This window comes from Eumetopias jubatus, unplaced genomic scaffold, assembly GCF_037043125.1.
Source record: "Eumetopias jubatus isolate StellerSeaLion01/CBP00866 unplaced genomic scaffold, mEumJub1_p1.0 scaffold_4, whole genome shotgun sequence".
In the NCBI taxonomy this organism is placed as follows: Eukaryota; Metazoa; Chordata; class Mammalia; order Carnivora; family Otariidae; genus Eumetopias; species Eumetopias jubatus.
In genome coordinates this window covers 55,221,624-55,244,737 of record NW_028274810.1, presented here as the reverse complement: position 1 = coordinate 55,244,737, position 23,114 = coordinate 55,221,624, and the positions used below count along the sequence as shown (strand labels likewise).

At 43.4% G+C, this 23,114-nt stretch overlaps 1 protein-coding gene across 1 annotated transcript in view; it reads left to right on the top strand.

The window, feature by feature from the left end:
• Positions 1–20,761, top strand: part of PGM1 (phosphoglucomutase 1) — a 60,772-nt gene extending 40,011 nt beyond the window's left edge. The window contains exons 7-11 of the mRNA XM_028106818.2: positions 1,541–1,656; positions 11,639–11,774; positions 14,607–14,790; positions 17,299–17,433; positions 20,111–20,761. Coding sequence (XP_027962619.1) covers positions 1,541–1,656; positions 11,639–11,774; positions 14,607–14,790; positions 17,299–17,433; positions 20,111–20,200 — 661 coding nt within the window. The 3' untranslated portion in view covers positions 20,201–20,761. The remainder of the gene's footprint in view (positions 1–1,540; positions 1,657–11,638; positions 11,775–14,606; positions 14,791–17,298; positions 17,434–20,110) is intronic.
• Positions 20,762–23,114: the final 2,353 nt, after the last annotated feature.

Genomic DNA, 23,114 nt, shown 5'->3' with positions numbered 1-23,114 from the left:
AGAGAAGAAAGCAGAATGGATATATCTAGGTTCTTCTGGTAATAACTGATGTTTATTGAACGTTGCCTTGTGCTAGACATGAAGTACTCTATGTTTTAAATCATTTAATTCTCAAACCAACCTAATGAGGTCAGTGCTATCTATAACCGCACTTTACAGGTGGGGAAAGGACAAAGAAGTAACGTAAATTCCCAAGGTCACCCAGCTAGTAGATGGCTGAGTCAGAATTTGAACCCAGAACCAGTGCTCCTAATTGGGCCCAACTGGGCCATGTAGTAGTTTCCTGCTGTGGGGGAGAGAAGGGGGAGGGGTATGTGTTGACTCAATTTGTGCTAACTTCCCTTCAGCTAAGAAGAAGTTAATGATAATATTCATAGAATGGTTTATAGTCTTAATTGATCCTCACAGCAATCCTTATCCTAAAGAAGAGGAACCCAAAGGTCAGAGAGGTTAGCCATCTTATTGAGGACCTCACAACTAAATCAGAGCTAGAATTAGAACCTGATGCTTCTGCCGCCACGCCCTGCAGCTGAAACCCTCTGAGCTGGTTTCAGCCAGGCTGTTGTAATTAGACCTAGCAGGTCCTGAAATAACTTCCGTGTCATCCAAGAGCAGTTTAATTCTAGTTTTTGGAAAAATTGATAATCCACATATAGAATCACAATGGAAATAACTCATTACCCAGGTAAAAGTTTATTGTACTTTCAGCTTTCAAGCTTATAGATTTAATTTTCTTCAGATGTTAGAATCTAAATGTGACATTGCTTTGCAATAAGACGAGCATTCTGGAAGGCAGAACTTACTAAAACAGTGAATGAAATGTAGATTAGTCTTCCTTTTTAGAGGGAAAGGGATCTTTAAAAAAAAGTCATTTAAAGGTTCTAGTCTACAGATATATAGGAAGGAGTAAAAGATGTGTTGGAGGGGACAGGGGACCAGGGAGCCGTGTGGGGAAGTTGGCACAAATGGGAGACCCCCTGGACACTGTCCTTTCTGGGCCTTCTGGTGAAATGAAAGGAGCATTGACCCAGCAGCTGAATAGCAGGCCATTGGTCATCTTGGCTCTGGGACCTTAGGCTGGTCACATAACATCCTAGACCCTGTTTCCTTTTCTGTAAAATGGTGACCTCCTAGACCCAATATTCTATGATTCTGTGATTTGAAGTGCATCAAAACATCATTCTTTTGTTCTTTATGGAATGCTGATAGATGCAGTCTGTATCCAAAACATGTTGGGTTTAAATAGCCTCAAAAATAGCCTTGTACATTTTGCTACTGTTGTTCCTTCTAAGATATTAAACTCAGTGACCTGAATTAATTCTTCCTTCTTCCTCTTTTACCCCCTCTTCTGACTCCACGTATAAAAGCCCATTGTGCACAAGTTTTCTCCTACGATTTTCCACCCATCTTAGAATTATGTGTACCTCTGAGCAGTGCTAAATGGGACCGTTGATTACAATAACGGTTGCTAGTTTCCCTCCCTCACGTGGCTAAGCTAACAGTCCTGCTGTGATGTAACTTTGATTTCATGCCTTTGAAGGGTGGCTCATGCTACAAAGATCGCTTTGTATGAGACCCCAACTGGCTGGAAGTTTTTCGGGAATTTGATGGATGCAAGCAGACTGTCCCTTTGTGGGGAGGAGAGCTTCGGGACTGGTAAGTGCGTGGCCCCCGTGCTACCGTTTCCTTTCCTGTAAACAGGACTTGCGGAACGCTCCGACTGCTAAGGCAGGACTGAAATAGCACCGGTGGCCAATGTGTCCTAAATCAAGATGCAGTTTATTTATAACAACCCTGATGAAGTGTACACATTTGAAAAGCCGTGAGCGTGCTTAGCCGAGGAGGGCTAATTTTACTTTCAGAGGATCACATCCACCGAGACAGGAAGTTTGGGAGCCCCCTCGGGCTGCACGGTCACTGAGTCTGTAGAGATTAAACAGAGTGATAAACATATGTTTCTTCCCTCCGTGGCCAAGGAAACTTTTATAAATGTTTTCCTTTCTGGGAAGAAATATGGTGGAGCGAGTCAGTTTTTCTTTTTTATTTAAAAGGAGGTTGCAGCACAGCATTAAATCTTTCTCTTTAACAGGCCCAAGTTTGCTGTAGCAACAAGTTATGATTCATTAAGGTTAAATGAAAGGAGGCCATTAGGGTGGAGGGAAGTTGCTAGGTGATCAAGAAATTAAAAATATGTCCTTGGGGCGCCTGGGTGTCTCAGTCGTTAGACATCTGCCTTTGGCTCAGGTCATGATCCCAGGGTCTAGAGATTGAGCCCTGCCATCGGCCTCCCTGCGCAATGGGGAGTCTGCTTTTCCCTCTCCCACTCGCCCTGCTTGTGCCCTCTCTCTCCCTCTCAAAAAAATAAATTAATAAATAAATAAAAATCAATCTTTAAAAAAATATGTCCTTGTCCATGAGGATGTCTGCATAAATTGTTAGACATGATGAGGGAGGGGAACGTGGTAGGCTAGGGGACCTTTCAGGACCCTTAGACCCTACTTTCTGTGCTCTCCCCCTTCCTCTCTGCCTGTCCAAATGCTGACCTGAAGTCCTACTTCCATGACCTTCCCTACTGCCTCACCCTACCGACGTCAGTGTCTCACCTTTCTAAACGTCCATTCAGGCATGTGGCCCTTTTCCATGTGTTGGTCTCCAGCCAGGTTGCAAGGTACTTCGCTGACTGAATTTCTTCTCCTTTTAGTCTTTTTATCCAGTATTTTGAAGTAAAAGGACTGATCTTGGTCCTTCAGTACGAGAGCAAAGCAAAGATCGAAGTCTAGCCTTCTGTAAGCCTTGTAACTGAGTTGCAATTCATACCTGGTTCAAGAGAATAGAATGCTGATTTTATTTTATTTCATTTCCTACAAGTCCAGGGGTAGGGTGGGTAGAATGAGCTGGTAAATTTGAGACACCTGTATACAAAGTTCTCAGAAGTGTAATGTCCTTGAGGGAATGGTAATGTTCCTTGGGAATGAATTGACTTGATAGAATTGGAGGATATAAGAAAGATGGATGCGTCTTGGGATTGAACAGTGTCCACAAAGAAAACTTGATGGTTTCCCAACGTTTTGTGTCTTTGGTCAGAGGATACAAGGCTTAGCCCTATCCTGCTTCACAAAATATGGATGATGCCCATGTTACTCCGTGGGATACCAGATGAATGCCCATGAACCCATGGAGGTGGTCTTATTCCATGAACTACCGCCCCCCCAATGTTATCAAGTGCAGGCTTGCTTTCAATCATTCTTTTCTATGGATGAAGCTGTCTTTGAAAGCAGGGACCATGTCTTAACCTTTGGTTTCCTAACCCCCTGCACCTGTATCAGTGCTGAGCATAGTGAAAGGGAAAAGAGTTTAGAACAAGGTTTCCCGGGATGTTTGGGTGTGTGGAAGGATACTAATTCCAGGAGAGGGTTCTGAGTTCAGCAGAGATTGGAAAACTTGGAACACAGCTCTCTGCCTTGGATATTCGTAATGATATTAGCATTTGAAGATTCCAAAACATTCTATTATAAGGAATCATGTTTGTACAGTTTTACCTAAACATAGTTATAGCTGCATCTCTCTGTCTTTGTGTGTGTGTGTGGTATATCTAGTGACATCTTGCCCCACAGATCTGTGTGGGAAGCACTGGGCAAGGTGGGTGCCAAGCCTGGAGCCATGTAGGGGTCCCTGATGTGGACTGGCTGGGAACACACCTGGAGACAGCATAGCACAAGGGGCTCCTCTCACGTGACAGGGCTTCACCTACTGGAAGGCAGCTTGCAGGTCCTCTCCTCTCCAGCTACCCATCCTTACTTCCCCCGCTCATTCCTCACTCCACATTGTATACCCAGCACCAGCTTCTCGATGCTTCCAAGTTCACCATTGCCTCTCTTAGGTCATGTCCAGAACTGAGCCCAAATCCAGGTGTGACCTAACTGAGAAGTAAAGACTAGAGTGGGATGATTATTTGTAGAGAACTGGGCCCTGTGCTTTTTTGGAAATAACTTTCACTTATGTTAGCTTTCAGGACATTTCTTAATACTGTTTAGCCCATATAATGTTGATAATTAAGTCTCTTTAAGTTTTTACTCAGGAGAATTTGCCAAGAAAATTTGTCGTTCACTTTACATTTAAGGGATTGATTTATTTGAACCCGGACATTAGACTTTAAATTATTTCTTGTTAAAGTTTTTTCCTCTTTATTTATTTATGAACCCATTCAAATACTAAGTGCTAACCATGCTTTTATCTTCCCTTTGTGTAAGACTTGAATCACAGACCTGTACCTCTGAAACAAATAGTACATTATATGTTAAAAAAAGAGAAGATAGTAGGAAGGGAGGGGGAATTCAGAGGGGGAGATGAACCATGAGAGACGATGGACTCTGAGAAACAAACTGAGGGTTCTAGAGGGGAGGGGTTGGGGGGATGGGTTAGCCTGGTGATGGGTATTAAAGAGGGCACGTACTGAATGGAGCACTGGGTGTTATACACAAACAATGAACCATGGAACACTACATCAAAAACTAATGATGTAATGTATGGTGATTAACATAACATAATAAAAACAAAACAAAACAAAAAATAAAGAGAATGCATCAAGAGAATAATCCGCAAACTCTCTTTCTCTTTGAAAAAAAGAAAATTGTTCTGTAATGCTTCTGAAACAACCATTTTGAAAACCAAGCTGCATAGCTCTGAGTCTATACTGCTGTGAGTGAGTAGCAGCTGAAGTTATTTAACTGAACTTCTGCTCTCCTTGCTTATAGAGGAGTTCATCTCCACCTGCTAGTCCCTTGCTGGTGAGTGCTTCCCACAGTTTCTTTATAGAGTTTCTCAGGGTGGACATTAGTGACTACACAAGCTTTGCGGTATTTCAGTTCTGTAGCTTCATTGAGTATAGGGTCATTTATTTCTGTATTTTTCCAGGTGAGAGCAGAGGCAGTTTCTCAGGAAAGCCTTCCTAACCTTCCACTGTGGGTCCACTCCCCTTCTTATTGGCTTTCATGGCACACGTACTTCTCCTTTGTTGCATATATTACAGCCGTAATTTTAAAATTACTTATGATTACTTGATTAACATCTGTTGGCTCCACTAGACTGTAAGTTACATGAAGACAGGAATCATGTCTGTCTTATTCTCCATCAGATCCCCAGAGCCTCCTATAAAGGCCAGCATGGAGTAGGGGCTCAGCAAACACTTGTTGAATAAATGAGTGCATGAATACACTATTCACTTGGCGCCCTCCAGTTAGACAAACAGAATCCTGGTGTTGGGAATGAAAAGACTTTAAAAGTCATTCGGTGTGATTGCCTGCGTGTTGTTGGAATCATAGTTGGCAGGCAGTGCTGTTCGACTTAAACATCTGCCTCAGTGGAGAATCCTTACTTTACCTCTTCGAGCAGTCTGCGACTCTTGTGGGGACTCAACACCATTCCCACTCCGTAGTCCAGAGTCAGGGACCCAAGATCTTTGTGAGAACAGATGAGCTTTTATAAAGGAAAAGAAGTTTACTTGCAAAGAGGTGCGAAGGAGTCAGACTTCAGAAGAACCGGCTTACCCAGTAAACCACCAGCATTTCAGAGCACAAGCCATGATGTTACTAATGTTACCAAGCATACATTAGTCTGTCCATGGTGGAGGAACAGCAACGGCCTCTCAGGATTATCATAGCCACAGAGGCTAGGACACTTGCTCACACATCAGCATTACAGATGCCGGAGTAAAGGGACTCAGAAATGGGCACCAGAACTGGGCAGGCTGAACCTATTAATTTTGGTTGATCTCATGATGCAAAGTTATTTTTCCCCCCTAACAATGGATGATGATATATGTGTTTACACACAATGGCAGAGGGCAAGGTGGTGTTCTGTCCCATCTTGAATTTGTTGGGAAATTGGGAAGGCAATAGAAAGTGAAGTCCTGAATAGAATAGAATGTCACTGCTTTTGAAACTCTTCCTCAGGAAAATGGGGGGCTTGAGAAAGAGGGATAGGAAACCGTTGAAGATGAACGTGGTATCATATAGAAATATGCCAGTAAATTATGATCTGGCCGGGCCTAAAGAAACAGTTTTTCCTGTTTCATCTTTAAAAGGTTTTAGCGATGATGCATCCTACAGGAGTGATGACTTGAAGAAGTTGAACACTGATGCTTTGCAAATTTCTTTGGAAAAGTTTTTAATGTTGGTATTTCTTTTCATTGACTCATTCCTCAAATGTTTATTGAACTTTAACTGCATCCCAGATACTGAGTGAGGCTCTGGGGGGCACGATGCATATGGTCTCGTGCAGGGCTCTGTAGAGTCCACATTTGGGGCAAGAAGTCAGACCCTGGCCAGGTAATTACAAGTGTGCAAAGTGATCGGTGGTGAAATACAGGGGGTCCTGGGAGCTTTATTGGCAGGGCACAATCTGGTTCTATGGTATAGGGCATTAGACTTTCTGTCTGGTTTTCTGCACATTCTGATTTGCACAGCTCTTGAGTACATTTTCCTGTAGGTAAAGTCCCCATGGGAAAGTTAGAAGAGCCCGTCTCTGGAGATTTCCCAGACAGAACACCATATGGGTATGCTGAATACCCCACTAAAATTAGGCAGACAACCTCATTATAACTAACTCAGTTAAACTATTGCCTGCATGTTTGTCCCCCTCACCTCTGTGTCTGTGCTCCTCTGTGAGGACAAGTAACATGTTTTCTTATTCATCTTGGTGTTTTCTCATGTACTTGGAACATGGTAGGCGCTGATTCGTCGTTGTTGAGCATACAATGGAGTATGGGTTAAGACACGGCCCCTGCCCATCAGGCACTTACTGTGTTCCTCCAAAGGAAACATTTCCAGGGGCAGTCACAAGGCAATACACGGTTCACTGCTAAAGGGAAAGTCTGCGGGTGGCTGGGGAAGAGGCCCTGAAGGCTGGAGTGATCTGGAAAAGGCTTCCTGAGGAGTTTACCTGTCCTTTCAGAGTAAGTTCATTTGTGCAGTAAAAGCCAAAGAGGACAAGACTGTGGAAAGAGCAGGTCTGCTACACCTCCCAGTCAGTCAGCTGGGGTCTGACCATTCCTGGGGCCAACCCTTACGGACGGCGTGCTAGGCACCAGCCAGGGATATACCTCAGAGTCGAGGTGGGTTAAGAACAGACGGGGTATGATAGAGTAAGGGTGAGCATGGAGGGCAACAAGAAAGCTGTCCTGAGTTGGGGTTGAAAGTAATTGCAGGAGATGTTAGCCAGCCAGGCTAATAGATATATATGGAGTGGACATTTTCAGGCAGAGAGAATAATGTGTTTAGAAGACCAAAAGGGAGGGGTACCTGGGTGGTGCAGTTGGTTGAGTGTCTGACTCTTGGTTTCAGTGCAGTTCTGATCTCAGGGTCACGGGATCAAGCCCCATGTCAGGCTCCATGCTCAGCAGAGTCTGCTTGTGTTTCTCTCTCTCCCTCACCTTCTGCCTCTCCCCCACTCTTTCTCTCTAAAATGGGTAAAATGAATCTTAAAAAAAAAAAAGAAGACCAAAAGGGAGCTAAAGATAGGTAGAGAAACAGAAAGACAGAGAGACATGACAGACAAATGCAAGTGTTTTCAAACAACTCCCTGTAGCTCTTTTTCAGTTGCCACTTCCCCATCCTCGGACCTGTCACCTGGCAGAGGCAGGAGCCCAGCACTCCTGAGATGCCCATACTGGTAAATGGAACCTAATCCCCAAACTGTTAGCTTTTGGCTCCCTCAGCAAGGGTTGACATTTTTCTTGGCTGAGGCCTGGAGTATGCCCTGACTGAGCTGAGTTTATACTTATCACAAGGTGCTGATTAGGCCGAAGTCAAGTGACAGGTGCTTGAAGATGCTGAAGGGGCAGAATTCCCAGGCACTCAGTTAGTCCCTGTGCTGGACCAGGTAGGAAGAGTCCCAGTGCAGAGCCCACCACTGCCTTTGCATCAGCCTGGACTAGGGGTGTGTGCTGGCACTATTTCCCTTTCCTCACGATTATGGGAGCATGGATTCTTTCCCCTTTTTTAAGTTAAAAGAAAGGATACCAGGAATTCACAGTCATGATAGGAAAATTAGATAGGGAGGAAGAGGAAAACACTATAATGTCACTGCCCAGAGAAGAGTGTACTGGGTTATATTCCATTTTCTTCACCAATGTGTACAGTTAAGAGACATTATTTTTGAAAGCTTAATAAGGTAGTGGAAAGTACTCATTTCCCCTCAAAAGTTTCTTATTTTTCTCCTTATCCATAATGGTATTTTGCATTTATATAGTACTTAACAGTTCATAAATATTTCTACCTCTATCACAGTAAGTCTTACAATTGTGTGAGAAAGGTAACACTATCCCCATTTTACGGTCGAGGAAACTGAGACTTGGAAAATCAAGTTAATAAATAACAGTTTCAAATTCTGGTTTCGTGACTTTTTTTTTTAAGATTTTATTTATTTGACAGCGTGCAAGCACGAGAAGGGGGAGGGGCAGAGAGAGAGGGAGAAGCAGGCTCTCTGCTGAGCAGGGAGCCCAACGTGGGGCTCGATCCCAGGACCCTGGGATCATAACCTGAGCCGAAGGCAGATGCTTAACCGACTGAGCCACCCAGGCGCCCCAAGTTTTCGTGACTTTTAAATGTAAAGCATCTTCCATTGAAACAACTGCCATGACTGCAAAAGCAGCAACTTTAAACACACACACATACACCATTGCCTTTTTTTTTTTTTTTACTCATAACTTGTCATCATTCATCAGAATCCTAAAGAAAATGAAATGTACCCAGACTTTTGGGGCACCTGGGTGGCTCAGTCGGTTGAGCATCTGACTCTTGATTTCAGCTCAGGTCATGATCTTAGGGTCCTAGGATTGAGCCCCACTTTGGGCTCTGCACTCAGCAGGGAGTCTGCTTGAGATTCTCTCCCTCTGCCCCTCCCCCAATTGTTCTAGCTCTCTCTCTCTCTAAAATAAAAGAAGTAAATCTTAGAAAGAAAAAGACGTGTACCCAGAGTTTCTGAGTATTAGAGTTACCTAGAGTTTTGATTATATGAAGATGCTTACTGAGAGTAGTCAGAATTTCCAGAGACTAGAGGTCTTGCAAATGGAATAGAATATTTGTGTATGTTATCCAAGGCAGATATTTTGTTGATGATATTAGGTGTGTGATTTAATTATCTCCAAGTAACTTGGTTAGAGTTGGGTAAGATTTTTAGATTTTATTTTCATTTCCTCCTAAAAGAAAAAGAATACTTAGAACAGGAAAAGCACAAAGGGACACTGCCCCTTATGCTTTCAGTCTGCCTCAAGAAATAAATACAAAATAAGAAGAAAAAGAAAAGAAAAAGGAAGGAAGGAAGAAAAATACCCATGGGAGCCAGACAAATAATTCCAAGCTGTATATTTTTGTCACGAATTCTCAGTATATAGGGAAAGCTGCCAGAATCTTGCTGCTCAGGGTGAACTATTGCCAAAACATCATTTGCAAACACTGTAAGGGCCAGAGAGCTAATTTCTGTTCCTTGAGATAGCAATACAGGCAAATAAAAGTCCATAGATAAAGAAATTAGGTAAACCAAAAATTTGTTACATAAAGTGCTAAAAGTATTGCCAAACATCTCCAGGTTTTGTCAGCTTCCAGGTTCTGAGAACTATGGTTTCTAAAAGTGCTATTTTATTGAAGAGAAGATCTTTTGAAAAAAAATTGTGTTTTTATGAACCAAAAAGAGAAAATATTGTAGATTGATTAACTGATAAACTCATTCATTGCACTCCTGTATAGTTGTTTACCTATTCCATGTGCTAGTCTAGTCACCAGACTTAGTTATAAGGATAAGTAAGAGATGTCTCTAAGAAATAGGTCAGAAGTGGGGTGAAAGACTCATAAATAGATGATCAAGGAGTATGGTACCACAGCAGAGGTTTAGAGCAGGTCGCTGTGGGAGAAGAAAGAGGGCATAGCTCGTAACTGCCTAGGGAAGCTGGGAACTAGTCCCAGACAGGAGAGGACATATGAGTTGGGTCTAAAAGGATGAAAAGAGGAAGGAAACAAACTTAACTCATGCCTACTACATAGCCAGCATTGTGAGATACTCTGATGTTCTCAGAAGAATAAGACCCAGTGGGAAGTCAAGAAGGGCACACAGGCACATAAAGAATTCAAGGCATGATAATGTCAAAGCATTATGGGAGAGGGATTGTACTGAGTCCTATTCAGAAGTCAGAAAGTAGCGCTCAGTATGGTCCATGTGTGGTGTTTGTTTTGTTTTGTTTCGTTTTTAGAATAAGGGAGATAAGGGCTAAAAAGGAGAGTTGTGTCCCAAATCAGTTTCTTGGAAAAGGGTCTCCATGCACGTAAGCACATCCAGAGGAGCCAGTTTGTTAGTTTTGGTAAAGATTTAGCAAGTACCTTAGAAGGGGACAGATGTGCCGTAGTTGATTTAACCAAACCCCTCTTGGTTAAAGAAAGATGTCCTAGATTGGAGTTGCTGGATCCACAAGTGGGTCCATTTTTAAGGCTTTGATACTTTTTGCCAAATTGCTCTCCAGAAGATTGTACCTCTCCCCTCAGTGGCGTGCTGGAAACCCATTTCCCTTATACCTCTCCTGATACTAGGTGTTCTCATTTTAAAATCTGTGGCCATTTGTCAAGCAAGTAGCAGTTTCTTATTGTGGTTTTCATTTTAATTTGTTTTTTAAAAAATAATGCTAGCTTCTTATGTAATTGGGTACCTGTATTTATTCTTCGGTGATTGTCTGTTTATATCCTTGCCTGTTTTCTGTTGAAGTTTTGCTTTCTTCTCATTAATATGTAAATTTTTTCTATATTGAGTTGCATTAAACATCTACTTTATATAGTGGTTTTTTTTTTTAGTTTGCCAATGGCCTTTTACTTTTACCTATAGCTATTTTGCTAATAGAAATGATAATTTTTTTGTAGACAAATACATAGTTTTTTTTCTTTTATGAATTCTGAATTTACTTGTATTTGCCATCCCCAAGACTTAAAAAATATATTTATATATATTTTCTATTACACTTATATTGTATATTTATATTATACTGTATATATCTTTTATTTATATATATCTTCGAGGATTTAAAGGTTTTCAATTTTTATATTTGAATGTATAATCTCTCTGGAAATCTTTTTGGTATGGTGTTTTTTAGGGGAATAAACTGAATTTTTTCCAACTGTCTAGCTAGATATCTAAATACTACTTAAAAAGTAATTCATTCTTTTCCTACAGCCTCGAAGTGACACCCTTATCATATCTTCAAGTCACATATGTTTTGGGTCTCTTTTTAAGTGCTCTCTTTTGTTCCACTAAGCTGCCAGGCTTTTAATTATTGAATATTTATAATGGTCATGTTGTTTGTTTTTTTTCTGCTCACATTTATACTTTATAATTGATATATCAAGTTCCACCAAATTATTCCATTGACACTTTTATTGGCATTTGCCATAAATATCTAAATCACTTTGGCAAATATCAGCTTCTTTCCAATATTATGTTGCTTTGCTTTGTTCCATATGTGGTTCCTTCCATGTATTCAAGTTCCTCAGTCAAGTTTTATGACTTGTTGGATTTGGGTCTACATGTTTACTGTTGAGTTTATTCCCAAATATTTTGGAGAAATCATGTTTCTCATAGCTGCTTGTTGCCCGTTGGCCAGGTTCTGACCACATCCGTGAGAAGGATGGACTCTGGGCTGTCCTTGCTTGGCTCTCCATTCTAGCCACCCGCAAACAGAGTGTGGAGGACATTCTCAAAGATCACTGGCAGAAGTATGGCCGGAATTTCTTCACCAGGTAAGTCACAGCCTGGCTGGGGTACGGAGGTAGGGTGGGGAAGTGGGCAGAGAGTTCTCATGTGTACAGATTTTTTCCTGTCTCTCAAGTGCTAGTAAAACCCTAGTTCATCTAGCCTCTACAAATTGAGGGATTTTAAAATAATTCAGTTAGGGTCACCTTTTATGTTAGCCATAAAGAACGATGCTTTAAAAATTTAGTTAACATATTAGAATAAATGTTTTGTAAACCTTTTAAATGTACCTGCAGGTGGACATGATAATTGAGTTGGATTTGGATTCAGAAGAATAGATTAGAATTTTATTTCTGCCCCTTAGTGGATTGGGAAGTCATTTAACCTCTCTCTAACAGAAAACTGTACTCTTTTTTTCCCATTTGTAGAAATGGAAATAACAGACTGCCATTGAGTGGATTAAATGAAATATGAGTCTGAAAGTGTTTTATAAACTCTGGGGCACTCAAAGTATGGAAACTTTTTTTTTCCTGAAATTATGGAAACAATTATGCTTAGTCTAAATCAACTTTTCTGACTCATTAAAATAGGTCCCTAAAGGCTGCATACTTGTCAATACTTCATTCATTGATTCAATAAATATTGACTATGTGCCTACTTTCTGCCAGGCGCTGGGGATTCAGCAGTGAACAAAATACTTAGAATATGTAGTAATTCTTCTTTGCCACGCATACTTTCTATTTTTAAAAGGCATTAATATTTTTTTTTTGAGAAGTGCTTTCCACTAATTCCAATTTGCCTTTCCCCCAGTAAGTGTAAAAATCTAACAAAATTTTTCCTAGATCTCACTATTCTAATTACTGAAAGGAAATATGAGAAAAAGGAGAGTAGATGAAGTGCCTGTCGATAAGAAATGCATAGATGTAATTTCTTTGGGCCTCAGTTGCCTTTTTTATAAAATAGGTTGAGTTAAATTAGAGAATTAAAAAACTATGTCACAGATTGAATAGTCCATGATCTCTGGATAGTCAAGCAAGAATTAAACCTTAAGCAACTCAGCCTCCTTACTCAGAATCCTTTTATCAACTTTAGAGAAGTTCATTGCTGTCTTCCTGCTTCAGGTCATTCTTTTGAGAAAGGTATAAGTAATAACTGTCACGTGGTACCGCAGCAGGAGCCCTGGGAAGGAAGGCAAGAATCTCTGCCTTCTAAGAACCGAAAAACCTGATAAATCAGAACAGCAGTCATGAACTCTCTAGAGCCTAGAATATCATGCAGGCAGGACCACGTCTGTTTCTGTGCTTCATGGTATCACCAAACACCTCACTCCTCGTGACACCATAAACATGCTTTGAATGAATAAATGAACGAGGTAACAACTGAATAGTAGCCAGAATGGAATAAGGTTGGGAGGGTTTGTTCAGAGAAGGGGTCACTCTGGAATCAGTTAAAAGCCTCCATCTAAAAACCATTTTAACATATTTGTATTAATTTCAGATACCTGCTAACCAGCTGTTGCAAATAAAGTCCCTAGAACCTGCATTTCTAGTTAAGACTCCATCCTACCCTCCATTTACTTAACAAAAGTGCTAGGCACTTTGCACGCATTGTTTCATATCAGCCTCAAAACAGTTAGCGATAAGGCAACTGAGATTCTTCAAGATGAAGCCACTTGCTCATAGTTGCACAGTTAGTAAGCGATAGAAGCTAGATTCATAGCTTGTTCCGATGCCGACGTCCAGATTCTTTCCATTATGCCTCTCTGTGCCTAGGATTTGTAGAACACTTCCCTCAGATGCCCAAAGGTCACAGATGTAAAGCACAAACACCTGGTTGTAATTTCTTGCTGTTTATCATGTTAACTAGGGGAAAGAGCTGACTTCAAAATTAAGGGGACTGTTGTCCTTGATTCATAGAATCCTGGAGCTAGAACAGGTTGGCCTTAATTCCCCAGTATTTCTCATGTCTCAAAGGTGTCATCTTGCACATATCATATTTGTTTCCTATCACAAATAAATATAGACTCTGCTGTCTTGAGCCTCTAAAAAATAACTCTCTCAAGAGGGTGTGTGCCACTAGGTCAAGAAAAGCCACCTGTCAGAGTCTTTAACCTCATAAGAAAGAAGTCAAGAACAATTCTAGGAGTAATAATAAAAGCCATAGAATTTCTTTTGTGATTTTTTTCTTTTCTTTCTTTCTTTTTTTTTTTTTTTGCTTTGACCCTTTTGTGTCTACACCAGGCCTTCTCCGTCAGGGTGAACCCAAAGCACTTTGGACCAGAATCCACCCTCAATGAAAGGACAGAGGTGTTTCAGATGTAAGGAGTTAGGGTTTGGCCCCTTCTATCTGGTCAGTGAAAACTTGGCCTCACTTTAGGAAGCTTCTGTGGAGACTGGAACTCTCCTTCACCAAAATCTCAGCAGCCTCAGGCAGGTCCCAGACTGGGAACTGTCCCAGCATTTATCCCAAAGAAGCTCTAGGAGTTTGAAAGAGAAGTGCCTGACTCATGTGCTTCTTGATGCAGCATCCTCTAGAGATAACATTGCATTTATTTCTACCTCCTCTGGAGGCAGTGATTAAATGTTAGATAGAATCTCTCAAAAGCCTTTGAAGCTTCTAGAGCTTATTCTGTAGAAAAGCCAAGATGGGAGTTTTCTGCTTATTCAGAATCTCCTAACCCTTCCCTGAAATCCTGCAAAGCCTTCCTTTCATCCCTGACCTGCTCCCTCCCCAGACACGGACAAGCACAGCGTTTTGCCAGCTTTTTCTGAAGTTAGGGGGTTTTGTGGGAAGGGCCAAACAAATGATGAAGAAGGTGTAATCTACCTCGGGGTGATCCGAAGTCAGTGTGTGGGCCCCACCTTTGTGACTTCTTGCAGGTATGATTATGAGGAGGTGGAGGCTGAGGGTGCCAAAAAAATGATGAAAGACTTGGAGGCCCTGATATCTGATCGCTCCTTCGTGGGGAAACAGTTCTCAGTGGGTGACAAAGTTTACACTCTGGAGAAAATTGATAACTTTGAATACAGTGATCCAGTGGATGGAAGCATTTCAAGGAATCAGGTAGGAATAGATTTATGTGTATTGGGAGAGAGGCCTCAGAGCTTCATCTCTGAAATCTCAAGAGAAGAAAGTAAAAGGCCACTTGATCATTTCTCCTTTGCTACCATTTGTTTCTACAGTTGCTGGCTTTCTGCTGGGTCACACATAACTTGCAAATATACTCGTAGGGAAAATGGGATTTGCCTTGGTTCTGTGTACTCCCCTATGCCCTCATTCTGGGATTCTTAGCCTCCGCTCCAGAGGCTTTTTATATCCTCCAGAATCCTGTGCAAGACATTGTGTTGAATGCATGTGCAGAAAGGAGCCCTAGAATCTAAAGCTGAAAAGGTGAACTATAGCCATAGATATCAATCCCCTTTTTTCTCTCAGGAGATGATAGCAGAATGCCAGCCACGAGAGTGACATTATCATAGACCTTTCTCTGGTATATTCTGATTTCTTAAAAAAAAAAAAAGAAGAAGAAGAAAAACTGATGAGGCGTTCCAGACTTAGAAATAGTAGCTGTTACTATCCGCAGCACATGACATGCAGCCAGTCCTAACACAGCAAGACATCACAGTTGAGAACCTGGACCATGTCTGGGTGGGGACAGAGCTGGTAGGGTTTCCCTCGTTGGGTGCCAGAGACCTAAGGCTGCAGACTGGGTCGGCCCTTGCACAGGCTTCTCACAAACACCCAAGGCCCCGGGGTCCTCTCTCTGGTTCTGCTGTTGTCACAGGTTGGACTCACCACTAATAATTTAGAGGCAGAGATAATAAAGAAGGAGATGTAAAATTCTTTTACAGCTTTCCAGTTTGCTTTCTCAGATTTTCTCAAAAATCTGACAGACCCAGATTTTTGGCCCAGTCCTTCTCAAAGCAGCTAACAGCTTTGAAGTAGATGGACCGCAGGATTGATTTAGTGTCTCTCTGGAGAGCAGGCGGTGGACGGGTGGCTGGAGCGTGGCCACAGCGACCCTCAGTGCCAGGAGTCTCCCATCCTCAAGATACTAGCCCAGTGGGCTTTCTTCCCCATGCCTGTTCACCCTCTGTGGGAATTCTGGGTGCAGTACGATGATTGTAAGCAACGTCTGAGATAATTAGAAAAAGGCCAGGGGTAGAATAGGTAGAGTAGGAGGTGGGTATGGAAGAGGGCAGGGTGGGGTCCACAGGGTAGCAGAGCAGAAGTTTTGTAGAGAAGCCTTCAGAGGAAACAGGCGATTAGGGAAAGTGACCCCCAACTCTGCGCTGCACCCAGCGTCTGTGGGGTGGGGGGAGCTGAGGTGTGTGTGGGAAGGGTGTGGGCATGAGCACGGCTGCTGCTCTCTGCACTCTGCGAGGAAGAACTCAACAGTTTCACGTTCTATAATCAGAGTCTGAGCGTTTAGTTGGAAGGCCAGGTAGGAGGGGGAATCTCCCAAAGTAGGTATAGCATCTGCCATCAAGTGGAAAGAATTTAGAAGCTTCAAGCTGTGGAGAGATAGACCAACCTGGTGTGTTCCTAGAAGCAAGAAATGGTAAATGGGAGTTAACGGTATCCTCCCTGTGATGACGGAATCGGGAAGTTACTGCATGCATTTCATCTGCTGTCTTCACTGCTAAATGGCACGATTAAACACTGAACGGGATTTGGTGACAAATAGCAGCTGAGGAGCAGTGTCTCTCCTTCTGGTTGGTCTTTGACTTTATGTGAAGTTTTTTGTATAGAAGAATGACAGGCTCATAAAGCCTAGAGAGTTCTCAGATAACTGTCTTACTGGACCCTTCCTAGCTCAGGTGGAAGAATATCTACCCAAGAGTCTTCAACCTCAAATCCCCTGAAGCAAGAAGATTATTGAGGACAAGAGATGGTGCCAGGGAGGGAAAGAAGAAGGCAGCAGGGGGTTGGGGCCATGGGTTTGGCACGGCGCCCACAGGGACCCTGCTTTGAGTCCTCAGGCATTGAGGGGAGAGTGATCACTGGGTCCTGCTTGCTAGGTTGGGATAGCTGGCTGCTTCTGGGGCGTGTGGCCTCATGTTCTCTGTTTGAGGCTCTCTGTTGGTGTTTTGCAAAGAGTTCTTCCTCTCATTTGTCTGGAATCTCTTCTGCTCTGGTTTCAGCCCGTTCTGTACATGTTTTCCTCCTGATCTGGGGATCCAATTTCTGCACCTAGTGACTTATTTGTTGACCTATTTATTAGGCTTCAAACTGGAATGGTTAGTCCATAAATTACAGGGGAGTGGGGAGGGGAGGGGAGGGCAGCCCTGTGTCATCCAGCACCACTGCGCCCCGGATCACATCTCCCACCTGACCCTGGGCATGCTCCACTCCACCCCCCCGTCCATGAGCTCAGCCCCCTTTGGCCGGACACAGTGACAGGCCGACCACGGCCGACTCATGGGGCTTAACTGCTGCTGTTTATCAAGGATCTAATCCTCCGATTGATCAAGTATGGATGAAATTTGATCTCCAGACAAACCCCTTGTAATTTGCCAGCCTTTGGTTTCCCTTCCAGCAAGTGGGTAACACATCTCTGCTTACCTTCTCCAGGGCTTGCGGCTCCTTTTTGCGGATGGTTCTCGCATCATCTTTCGACTGAGCGGCACGGGGAGTGCAGGGGCCACCATTCGACTGTACATCGACAGCTATGAGAAGGACGCTGCCAAGATCTACCAGGACCCCCAGGTAATGCCCAAGCCCTGTGTCCTGACGACTTAGTCCTTTCTGTTGGAGGGAATGATAGTGGTTGTACAGAGTCTGTGTTATTACAACCCGTTTCTGCAGCAGTCAGATGTGTGTTCGCTTTACTCCATGTTTCCTTCGGTACCTCATAACAACAGTGATAGCTAACCATTATCTCAGTATGTTCTCTGTGCCAAGCTCTGTTCTAAACCCATTACCCAAATGGATATACTCACTGAAGTCTCAAATGAGGTAGACTCTATTATTATCCCTCCTACAGTAAAGAAACAGGGAAAGGTTAAGTGGCAGCTAATAGGGTCACGTGCCTGGTGAGCAGCAGAGTCAGGATAACTAATCTTTCAATCGGCCCCTCTTCTGGCGTTCTGGTCTGTCACTGGTCATTTGCCGCTTTGCTTGGTCTCTTTGCTTGGTCTGATCGCCTGTTCTGGAAGAGCACACACTGGTTCTAGATTTGGTGCTGGGGCAGAGAGTTTCATGACCCAGCAACAAAGGTCTATGTGGGAGAGTCTGCAGACTTGCAGCCTGGTGGTTTGGGCTCCCAGCCCTACCCAAAGGGTCTCTGGAAGTTTTTCAGAGTGAGGAGGGACCCTGGAGCCAGGGGTGGGGCAGACAGCTTGGAGGACAGCCACCCCAGGGGAGGAGCCAAGGGGAGGCAGTGACACACAGGGGACTTTCACCTTGTTTGTTCCTCACACAATGGGCTTGACAAATGCTCCCTGAGAGATCCACAGCCAAAAGAGTATAGGAGCTGTTGTGGTCCCTTAACCCCTTCTTCAGCATTCATAACACACACTGTACCTTAAGGGCTCTGAGAAAACTCACAGTGGAGACACCTGCTTAAGTGGCATTTCACTGTGCTTATTATTCCACAAAGCTTTTTTTCTTCTAACACCTAATTAAAATCCGAGGATACTCACTTGAAAAGCCTTGGCATAGCGGTTTTGAGCATAAATTTTGGATGTAGAAAGATCTTGTTTTCAATTCAGTTCCTGCCGCCTGAGTAGCTGTGTGTCTGTGGGTAAGTCGTTTCCGTACTCTGAGCCTTGGTTTCTGGTAGAATATACTGCTTCGAGTTACTGTAGGGATTTAAGGAGACAAGGGATGCAAAATTCTAAACATTGCGCCTGGCACATAGGATTACCTTTGGAGAAAGTGTGGCTCTTATAGTTGTTTTTACTACAAAAAGAGGGAGCTCTGTGAGAGGACGCTTCCCTTTTACATTTTTTACCGTGGCTAGACTCCAGTTTCAATCATTGCCAGATCTCTGTTGTGCTATAGGTATCCCTAAAACTTAAACCAAAGGCAGTGGTGTCTGCGTTGTAGACCCACAGTATAATAGAGCAAGAGGAAAAGAAGAAGGGAATTGTGTTCTTTTGTCTTAATATCAGGGACGTGGTAGACATAATGAATGAACGAAAGGTACATTTCTTTGAACCATAGTCCTCAGGAGGTGGGAGGGAAGTGGGGAGGGAGGGGGTGAGGTGCCCGCAGTGCAGGGATGTGTCACCATTCCAGCTAGGAGATACCTTCCCTTACTCTGGAGCCGCTGGGCCTTGGCCTCAGCACTTTCTGGAACTGTTGGAGCCCCAAGGGGGAATGGCAGGTGGTGTGGTTAGCATGTGGAGTTGCTTCTCCAGCTTTCACCCAGGAATAATGAGTTGGTGGAGATTAAGAGGAGGGAAAGCAACGGTGGGCAGTAGAAAATGAACTACTCTTGGCTCTGCCTTTGAGGCATTTGGTTAAATCACTTCATCTTTTTGTTTTGTTTTGTTTTGTTTTTAAGATTTTATTTATTTATTTGAGAGAGAGAGAATGAGAGATAGAGAGCATGAGAGGGAAGAGGGTCAGAGGGAGAAGCAGACTCCCTGCTGAGCAGGGAGCCCGATGTGCGACTCGATCCCGGGACTCCAGGATCATGACCTGAGCCGAAGGCAGTCGCTTAACCAACTGAGCCACCCAGGCGCCCCTCACTTCATCTTTTTGGATATCAGTTTTCTCATGTGTAATGCGGGCAGTTTAGCTAGATAAGTGGTTTTTTAAAACAATTTTCATTAAAAAATTAAATAATATTTATATTTATAAATATATTTATAAAATATTTACATTATATTATCCTGCAACAGCAGAATTCTTTTATTTTTCTCCCTAAGTGAGAGGTAGTTGGGAGGGTAGTGTTGTTGCATTTTGAGAAGATCTCTTTGGGGACAGCGTGGGCAACAAATTAGAGGATGCAGAAGTGAAAGTAGAAGCACCATTGTTCCAGGTAAGAAAGAGAACGTTGACTTAGCGAGATCTATGGCCCCAGGTTGGAGAGAAATGGCGCACGTTGAGGGATACATAGAAGGTAAAAGCCACTTAGGCTGGCTAATAGATTGGACAAGGGGAATGTGGGAGAAGAAGGGGTCAAGAGTTACTCTTAGTTGTTCGTTAGCTTTAGATGGTAGACTGCAGTGTTGAGTCACTGAGATAGGGAATGCTGGAAGCAGATTTTAGGGGAAAGAACACATCTTTGTGCTTTAGACTTGCAGAGTTTGAGGAACCTTTGGGATGTGGGAGGAGGCAGTCAGACATGTGGGTCTTGGAGGCCATCTGAGGGCGGGAGCTATGGCTCTGTGTCTAGAGAAAGTAATGGAAAAGGTTCTCTTTGTGTCTCCCTCAGGTCATGTTGGCCCCCCTTATTTCCATTGCTCTGAAGGTGTCCCAACTCCAGGAGAGGACAGGACGCGCTGCGCCCACCGTTATCACCTAAGAAGACAGGCCGGATGCGGTGCGTCCCTCTTCCCCAGGACCCGCCAAGTCATCTGATTGAAGAGCATGGACACAGACAAAATGTATCCACCCAGGCTTTGTAGGTTTTGGTTTTTCCACTAACCAGTTGTTGATGAATGGCACATTAGTGCGACATTGCCTGTTGAGATGCCCCGTGGGAAAGAGAACGTGGACCCAGGGGCTTTTGCTAATGTCACTCCCTTTTTGTGCCCTTAGGCCCTGCTGCTGTGCAGGCATTTGTCTCCCTAGCACCAGCTTCTGTTCACTACAAAGTGAGGCGCAGGCTGAGCAGCAGCTAGTGAGGCCATTTCTCATGCTTACGATGTGCCGATGAAATGACAGCGCAAACCCCCTTCTCTTTGGTGAATTCTTTCCCCAGTAACTGTTTACATGTGATCCAGCAAAATGCAATTTCTCGTGCCTTCTCTCCAATCAGTTCTTTCCTCAGAGTGAGACGTACTCGTCTACAGATTCCTGCCTTGTTTTGCAACATCGTCCCACACAGGTATTTCGGGATATTAAAGCAAAATAAGCCACTGTTTTCTTGATGTCTTTTTTTTTTTCCTTAACTGCAAAATGCTCTTCCATTTTCAGAAAGAAAATAGACTTTTTTTTTTTTTTAAAGAAGGTACTGTATTTTGTTTGGATGTCCCAGCTAGAAGACAAAATGTCGTCTGTGCTAGGTTTAAAATCCTTGTACTCAAGAACTGTAATTTCAAATCTTAAGCAGGGTCAGCTGAGCCCAGGATCCATCCGAGGTAAATAAGTAAGCTCGACATCGTTAATTTGGATGAGGGAAAGCAAGATGATTTTCAGGAGATCTTTTTTTTTCCCCCCCAGGAGATATTAAATAGCAAAGCACGGCCATGTGCCTTGTGGTGTTGAGATACCATAATGCCTATTGAGGGGACAGAGGCAGAACTCTCAGAATCTGAGAGCAAGATTACTGGCATTTGGCTGGATATCTTGAGCCCATTGACATCTTACTCATCTTAGAACAATTATTATTTTTTTGAAAGATTTTATTTTTTTGAGAGAGTGAGCAAGAGAGAGAGCACAAACAGGGGCAGAGGGAGAAGCAGACTCCCTGCTGAGCAGGGAGCCCGATGCAGGGCTCAATCCCAGGACCCTGGGATCATGACCTGAGCCAAAGGCAGTTGCTAACGGACTGAGCCACCCAGGCACCCCATCTTAGAACATTTATATTCACTCCATGAGTGTAATATGGTAGTTAAAAGCATAGGTTTGGAAACCAACAGACCTGAGTTTGAATCTTGCTTGAGACTTTGAGTCACTTTCTCAGTATCTTTAAAATCAGATTGAAGGGGTGCGCGGCCAGCTCGGCTGGTGGAGTTATGACTCTTGATCTCAGGGTCGTGAGTTCAAGCCCCTCATTGAACATGGAACCTACTAAAAAAATTGTAAAAAAAAAAAAAATCAGGATGTCATTGAGAACATTCAGTGAGTGGACCTGTGCAAAGCAGTGGGCACTTTATCTATCTAGCTCATGGTAGGTTGTCAAGTAAGTGGGAACTAGGATTATGCTTATAATACTGTTTCTAGATTTTAAAGTATTAGGAAAACAAAAACTGTAACACTAATACTTGTAATGCATTTTATGGTTTGCAGGGCATTTCCACAAAGTCACCTTGCCATACAGGCTATATAAGAGAGGCAGCTCAGCTTTGTACCCCTTCCCACCCAGAGTGGACTCCCTGTTCCAGGTGACAGGGTCCCTGGGGTAAGATTTACAATGTTGCCATTTGACAAGGGGGTCTAGCCCAGCAAACAGAACTGAGCTTTCACAAAGATGAGAGGAAGATGAATACTTATTGAACATTAAATGCCAGACATTGTTCTGAGTGCTTTCCATATACTGTTTACATGCTCGCAATCACTCTAGGACGTAGATACTCCCAATATTCCCATTTTACAGATGAGGTCTGGTTACTTGCCCAGTGTCACACCACTGGATAGTGGTGACATACCCCCAGGCAACAAAGCTCAGCTGTGCATGGTTTGCCAGTACTTTGGCCCCTTCTGTTGACCAACTACTTCTAACAGGTAAAAGAAAGGTTTTTGCATTTGCACAAAAGCTCCTGTATTTTATTTATTAATGGGTCATACTTTGTGCCTTGAGTGCCAGAGACTGTTAATTTTGGCATGGTTGTCTCTACCTTCCTCTGGCCTTGGGATCTTTTTTTTTTTTTTTTTAGAGAGAGAAGAGTGAGCTGGGGGAGGCTGGAGGGGGAGAGAGAATCTTAAGTAGGCTCCACGCTCAGCGCAGAGCCTGATGAGGGGCTCTATCTCAGGACCCTGAGATCTTAACCTGAGCTGAAATCAAGAGTCAGACCCTTAACCGAAGGCTGAGCCACCCAGGTGCCCCTGGCCCTGGGGTCTTGATACTTGGGTGTATCAGTCAGCCAGGAAGTGTGTATTGACCCACATGAAGTGTGAAATGCCCTGGAAAGGGAAGAATGTGTTATAACAGAGTTAATGCCTTCCACCTGCCCGTGGGACTGGTGAAGGGAGTGAAGTCCAGCACAGATGGGAGACTATACAGGATAACTGCCTTCCGAGTTGTGCAGGCAGCACCTGATGCTAGAATCCAGATTTTCTAAGCACCGATTCAGTTTCAGGTATTGGGCTACAGGCTTCCGAGTAACCCTCCAAACAAGACATTATTATTCCCCTTCTAGAGCTGAGACAACTGAAGCAGAACAGAAGCCTGAGTAATTTGCCCCAGGTTCCCGGCTACCATGTGGTAGAAGTGGAATTTTGAGTGGGGATCTCACCAACTTTCCATGACCCTTTTCCTGCCTTTCCATCTGTTGAATCAGCTGCAAACACTCCCAGGGCTGTGGCCCCTGGAATGGCTTTATAAATTTCTTCCT